This window comes from Austrofundulus limnaeus, unplaced genomic scaffold (assembly GCF_001266775.1).
Source record: "Austrofundulus limnaeus strain Quisiro unplaced genomic scaffold, Austrofundulus_limnaeus-1.0 Scaffold176, whole genome shotgun sequence".
Taxonomy (NCBI): Eukaryota; Metazoa; Chordata; class Actinopteri; order Cyprinodontiformes; family Rivulidae; genus Austrofundulus; species Austrofundulus limnaeus.
This window is the reverse complement of record NW_013952578.1, coordinates 762078-769515: the sequence shown is the minus strand read 5'-3', so window position 1 is coordinate 769515 and position 7438 is coordinate 762078. Positions and strand designations below refer to the sequence as shown.

The 7438-nt window shown below is 36.6% G+C and overlaps 1 protein-coding gene across 5 annotated transcripts in view; it reads left to right on the top strand.

The window, feature by feature from the left end:
• Nucleotides 1-7438, top strand: part of LOC106524105 (discs large homolog 1-like protein) — a gene marked incomplete in the record, with an annotated part of 158795 nt that overhangs the window by 89214 nt on the left and 62143 nt on the right. For all 5 annotated transcript variants that reach the window (XM_014017766.1, XM_014017765.1, XM_014017769.1 and 2 more), the window contains 2 exon segments: nt 2417-2470; nt 5319-5369. In XM_014017766.1, coding sequence (XP_013873220.1) covers nt 2417-2470; nt 5319-5369 — 105 coding nt within the window.

Here is a 7438-nt window from a genome sequence, read left to right as displayed (position 1 = left end):
TTATCTTATCTTATCTTATCTTATCTTATCTTATCTTATCTTATCTTATCTTATCTTATCTTATCTTAATTTCATTGTGCTCTGTACAATGACAATAAAGGCATCATCAATCAATGCATGGGAGTTATTTAAGTTATTAATTTGCAAATAAATAGAAACTACATAAAAGAAAGGAAAACTCATAAAAAAGTTGCACAGCAGATGATTGCTTTTCTTAAAAAACACACAAACACAACTTGGTTTTTTCTATCCTTGTGGAGACTTTGCATTGACTTTCATTCATTTTTCAGTCATTTCCATTGCCTAACCCTGACCCATTACCATAAATCTAACCACCCAACTACATACCTGTCCCTAAATCAAGCCTAAACTAAATTCACACCTTGACCTAACTACTCCACCCAAAATCAGCATTTGTACCGTGGGAACCAGACTTTGGTCCCCACGAGGAGCACTGGATAAGGCTGTGTTTTTTCTGGAAAATGGTCCCCACTATGTAGTAAAAATGTGTCCACACACACACACACACACACTGAAATTTTATTGTACACTATTGCTACAGTTGTGATGGAGTCAGATGGGGTTGAGGGACGATGTTGTGGTAACATGGAATAGTAAAACTTTCAGGCACACATCTGTCAGATATAATAAACTCAGAAAAACATTCATTTGGTTGAATTCATTATTTTATTTTGGTCACATGAAAGAGCACTTCAACAAAACAAAAACAAACAAGAGGAAGAGGCTTGTTGTGCTTCACCTTACTGTTCCTAATGGATTCCACCAAACACAAAAAACACACATAAAAAAACCATCAAAACAGAACATCAACACTTAATATACAATACAACTTCCTATATATGAGGTAAAGTTCATATTTTTTGCTTTAATTGGTGCATTTTAAGTGTTTTTATTTATTAATTGGTCCATTTATGTGTTTCTGCTTTTATTTCTAATGATGTCAGTATTGGTCTTCCATAATCCTTTAACTCATTTGATAGTATTTAACATTTATAAGTCTCTCCTCTCGTTTTTCACACAAACACTTACACACAAACACACAGATGAAACATCTGTCTGCACCATGCCCTGCAGCGTCCCCCCCATTACTCTCTGAACCTTCCCCCACATCTGCTCTCTCACTCTGCTTTTCCGTTCTTTTTTTTATTCATGTCTGTGTTTGGTTTGTTTGCATCTGTCTGCTCCTTGTTGTTGTTGTTGAACAGACGGATTAGCTCCTCCCACCGTACCTATAATCCCTCTGCTGACCCCGCCACTCCCAGCTCCTCTCAGTTCCCATGTGGGATCAAGCATCCAGTCAGCCTGACTGACAGACAGTTGTACATGAGAGGGGAGGAAGAGAGGAACGTGGAGTGAGATAAAGTGTGTTTTTATGTGTGTGGGAGAGAGAGAGAGGAGATAAAGGAGTAGAACAGGATGATGCGAGGAAGAGATTAGTTCAGGGAGGGATAGATGCTGTTGCTGCTGTTACACGTTTTGAACTGTCCGCTTAGATTTCTAGCTTGTTTGATTTGTTTGATTTTAGGAACTTTTTTTCAATTTAAGAAAATGTTTTATAATTCTTAGACGGACCGGCAAGCTCATTGTTTTTTTTTTAAACGACCAGGGCTGCAGACGGAGAACTTGTGAGCGTTATTCTCTGGAGAGAAAGGGACAAGAGGCAAAATAGTGGAATAATAAGACTGCAAATATGAGAAGAAAAAGGCTCTCCGGGGCTTTTTATCAGCTTGTGTGAGGTTTGTCATTTGCTAGCTTAGGAAACTGAAAAGATAGCTGCTAATGCAAGTCATATTCTTTGATGCTCGCTCTTTTAGCACCAATCTGTCAAAGACTGAGGTGTAAAAACAAAACCAGGAAGAAAAATAAAAAGGAGTGAAGTCATCTGGGAAATAGAAAAGAGGAGACACTTGTGTGCTGCAGATGGAGGGTGGATCGCAAAGTTTATAAAAACTCGATGTGTCGACTTACTGTTAGACGCTGTTTGACTAACAAGGGTAGAGTAACAAATGAAACAGACTTGCAAAAAGACAATGTTCAACTATTTAAACACAGAATAAAGTGTACAAATATATAATGTTAGCATGCTTTGTAGTGCATCGTTGAGTCACCTGGAGTGCTTTATGGCCCCTCGGAAGTGTTTCTTAAAAGTTGTGCGCAGAGCAGTTTGCAGCGTGGTTCGTTAGCACGGTCCACGATCAGGGCTGAGCAGTATGTCATGCGGTGAACGCAGTCGCTCCGTGGTGCTAGCCCAAAGCAGATGTGCTCGACATGCTGTACCAAAACCTGAGGCGCGTAAGTCCCCGGCTTTGCTGTGACTAAGAGGCTGCTCTGCGTCCACGTTCCCAGTGTAAGTTAAATCAACGTTGATGAACTGTTCTGCTCTTCTCTTTTACAGGCCAACCCCCCTCCAGTGGTGGTGAACACCGACAGTGTTGACACCCCACCATATGTGAGTACTGCTCTGGTTTTATTCATGTGCACTTTATGTACTCTAATCATGTTGCAAAGAAGAACTCAGTGGTTGCTTTTTTTAAGATTGTTTTTCTGTTTCTTTTGGCCAAACTAAAATGTTTTTAAGGACAAACTTTGGAATTGGCATTCATTTAATAAAAATTACAGAATAATGCTTAATGCTGGAAAAAAAACTAAAGACTTTTGCTGAATATCTTAAAAAGCTGAAAAATAGCCTAAAAGTTGCCTAAAATTTGAATAAAATTTGCTTAAAAAGCAGCTGAAGGAGCTGAAATTAGTAGAAGGAAACAGAAAGAACACATTTGCTGAATTAGGTAATAAGAAGCTAAAATGATCATAAAGACAGATTTAGCTGAAAAAAGCTCAAATTAGCTATAAAGTAGCTAAAACACAGGAAACAGCTGCATTTAGCACAAAGACACAAAAAGAACATGTTTGCTGAATTAAGCATGAAGAAGCTAAAATTATCACAAAGACAGATTAAGCTAAAAAAGAAAGCTCAAATTAGCTAAAAAAATAGCTAAAACATGGAAAAAACTGCACTTAGCACAAAGAACCAGAAAGAACACATTTGCTGAATTAATTACGCAATAAGAAGCTAAAATGATCACAAAGACAGATTTAGCTGAAAAAAGCTCAAATTAGCTATAAAGTAGCTAAAACACAAAAAACAGCTGTAATTAGCACAAAGACAGAAAAAGAACATTTGCTGAATCAAGCAAGAAGAAGCTAAAATCACAAAGACAGATTTAGCTGAAAAAATCTCAAATTAGCTAAAAAGTAGCTAAAACACAAACAGAATCTGATGAAATTATCTCTAAGCAGCTGAAGGAAGCACAAAATAGTTGAAATTCGCAGAAGAATAACAGAACAGGTCAGAATGACAGCTACAAAGGCTGAAAATAGTTAAAATAAGCTAAATTAAACCGAAAAAAGCCGAAAGGAGAGGCAAAAACAGCAAAACTCGAACAAAAGTAGCTACTGTAAAGATCCATGAACGTTTTGAAGGATTTTAAGAACGTTGAAGACGCCTCCAATTATTTTCAATGAGGAAAAATATGGCAGAAAACCGTGCATTATCTCTAAAAGTATAAATGGCTGAAGTGCCAAATTCATAGCGGGAGTGTCCTGAAGGAGCTGAATGTTTTGATATAGAAATGATTGAAATAGCACAAAAAATGTGGCATGAGATGCAGGCCAAAAAATGTACAGAAAAAAAGTTCTCAGTTGTGTGAGTTCTTAACAATAATCACACAATAAAAGGTTTATGTGGACCAATGAGTAGATCAGAAATCACATGTTTACAGTCTGAGGGCAACAGCTTTGCACCACTCAAGCACAAACTTCTGTTTTTGTGAAGAAAACAACAACAACTTCTTAAAATCCTGTCTACATATTTAACTGAATATATTATATTTCAATAGTGGAAACTTTAGTGGTGCACCAGTGTTTTTGAATATTTCTCTTCAATAAGGCAGCATTCTGAAGACAGCAGTGTCCTGGTTTACACTGAACGCTCAGACTGGAATTAGCTGAATCCAGATGTCGTCTTGTAGTAGCCAGCTGTTACAGCGACACGGTGTGTTCTGTTGTTAGATAATTTTATTATGTAATTACTGTGGAAATACTCTCCACTGAATTGGAACCCAATTGAAGTGAGACAGACCCTCTTTTTATTCAGACATCAACGACAATCCCAATATTAACCGTAACTGATGACCGTTCTTTAATCACCCATATAATGACCATAAGGCCAAAATAACGCAAACATTTTTTTCTTTTAAGCCCAGTTAAACTTTAAGATTTCATGTGTTTTAACAATTTAAACGACAAATTATTCTCAAAGCTTTAAGGAGCAGTTTGAATAGGTTTTCATATAATACTGTACACGACAGTTAAAGATGAGCTGCATGTTTGAAACAGCAGAAATAGAAAATCTAAACTAATCAGAGTGTAAAAAAACAGATTACAGCCTGCAGGATTACATGGACCTTTGGGACTCCAGTCCACCAGTGCATTGTGGGTGCATGGACAGTAAAACTGTGCAATCTATCTGAAAGAGAAAAAGGAAAATAAGCAGTCGTCTCTCAGTGCAGACCAAGAGCGATTAAATTCTTTGCAATGTGCTTTCATTCATTCAAACAGGTATTTTTATGTTTCAGAGTGGCTTATGGTAATTTCATAGAAGAGATGCTCTTAAATATGACGTCAGCGATGCATCATCATTAAAGATGTATTACAAGTATAATCCGTCTGATTCATGCAACATTCACAAGTATTGTCCAAAGTCACATTTGCATTATTTGTTGAAACCGGTCGGAACTGATCAGTGCAGAAACAATTAGAAAACTAACTCAGGCTTCAATTGAAAAGGTGGATTGATTTTAACATTGATACCAGTCAAATTAACATAGTTTTATTAATATTTTTGTTCACCTTATAGCCTATATTGTCCTGTACAGTATCTTACATTTTGACTGAGCTGTTAAGTTTTCAGCTGCTTTTAAAAGACATTTTAGTTTGTGGAAAGTGTAAAAATGTTAAGGATATCATAAATGCAATGAGTAAACATATAAACTGGCAGGCTTGTCATCAATAATAAAAATAACATGATGCACAACTATATTTTTATTGAATAGAAAATATTTAATAGGGATTATGCATTTATAAATCTGTCGCAGGGGTAACAATACTTCAGAAAAAAATTCTTTTTTGATTGAGACATAGTAAATATTACTACCACAGAACTTGAAGCCTATAGGAAATATGCTTTTGATAAAATAAGTGGAGATTTTATTAATAATTTATCTTTTTGCTATTGACAGGTCAATGGAACAGAAGCAGACTATGAGTATGAAGAAATCACTCTGGAGCGGGTAAAAACATGCACACCACCCCCAATTTATCTCAATTTGCGCACACACACACACACACACACACACACACACACACACACACACACACACACATATATATATATATATGCCACCGTGGCATTTTATGTGCCCCACGAGAGCTTCAAAGATTTATTGTTTTGAAATAAGCATACATTGTTTTAGAGCTAGCATTGACCATAAACTACATCTCCCATAATGCATGTAGATTATTTTACCCTCGAAACGATGGCATCAAAACTCTACTTGGAGGAGCGCAGGTTTCAAAAGTAGTCAGCAGTCGGCAAATTTCTCCATGTAAAATTTCCTTTTCACCGCATTTTCATCAACTACATTTGCCGCTGCCCAGTTGTACTGGAAAGTGGGAATGTCCCACTTATAAGTCAGAAATTTTAATTAGACTGCCCCCTTCCTGTAGGAAAGTAGAGAGTACAGAATTTACTACAACTCAACAGTGAGCAAAACTCTGTTTTAGTAGTATTTCTGCATTATTTTTTTCACATTTAGTACACACAGTACATTTCAGTTTTTATAAGAGGACTTGTTAAAACGCTGTTTGTATGCAGGAAATACTATGTAGAGCTCAGTGTTTATTAGCAGTGCTTAGCTGTTAAACATGAAACTCTGAAGTTAATTAGAACTGGCCTTTTGAGGGCCACCATAACGCTCATGTGGCTCTTGATGATCGTGATTAGAGCCTTTAAAGATGTTTTTAAAAAAAATGGCAGCTTGTGTGTCACATAATGACGTGCAGCAAATACTTTTCTAATCTTTCAGACAGCTGAACGTTATGAGGGTGCTGCTTTTATTTTTGGCAGTTTAGTTTTAAAAAGATGAGGTAATCTCAGCTGTCATAATCTCTGATTATCTTTCTCTCCCACCGCCGTCTCATCGTTCGCCCTTTCCATTTTTCGAGCTTCTAGTTTGACTCCGCTAAACCCTCTGACTCCTTCCTTTCCCCCCGTCTTGCTCATCGTTACCCTCTTTCCTTCCACTCTTCTCCATCCCCCCCTTTTCTCTCCTCCCCAAGGCTGTCTTTCTGTGTCTTTCCATCGTTCTATTCTCCTGTGACCTGGTTCTGTCTGCTCGACTGAATCTGCTTTAAAGTCACCACGGACACACACGCCACCGCAGCCACACACATTACACAAGCTTTAAAACCCATGACAGAGCGTGAGCGCAGAGCGGAAGAAACACAAAGCAATAGCTGTTAGCAGATAATATGTGACTTCAATTTACACAGCTTATCTGCTGTGGCTAAGACAGGCTTGTTCAAAATGTGTGCGTTTGTTTAAGAAATGATAAACATTAGGCAGATATATTAAGCCTTTAAGTTAGATATTGATAGGTGGTGATAACTGAAATGTGCCGAATCTGTTTTGGCAACAGGAAGTTTAATCCTGTGGACAAATTACTCCAGTGTGATTAACAGCATCTTATGTAACGTACCTCGCTGCGCCCTGTGGCGTGTTTGATTTAGTACAAAAAACCCATGGCACAATGTATTAACAAGCCCCCTTTTTTCAAAGCCTGTGAAATTTATAAAGTTTGCTAACCTTTTTTTTTTCTTTTTATAAAAAAGCAACATTTTTCCTCTTGTTCCTCTCTGTCCTTTTTGTTTTAGCTTCTGTCTTTTTAATATTTCCTTTCAGAAAACCAAATATGCTATGATTCGTAATAAACAATATGGTTCATAACATGCTTTACCCATCTATCAAAATGAGTTCCTTAATGAAGAAAAAGGTTTAAAAAAATTTCTGGTGAATTAGAAGCCTTGCTTTTGGTATATAAGAATATCTTTTGATGCAGACATATTATTGTACTCACTAAAACAATTTTTTTTTCATTTTTGAATGTCTAGTTTTTGACTAATTTAAAGGGATCCCCGATTAGTTGTAACATTCGACTTTATTTAATAAACATATATTTTAACTGGAAAATTAAGACTGTAAAAATAATGTAGGCTGTTAAGTTTTGTAAATTTTTAAAAATATATTTTGCACAGACAGGGCCATTTTATTTACGCACAAAGCATTCTGGGTAAATGATGA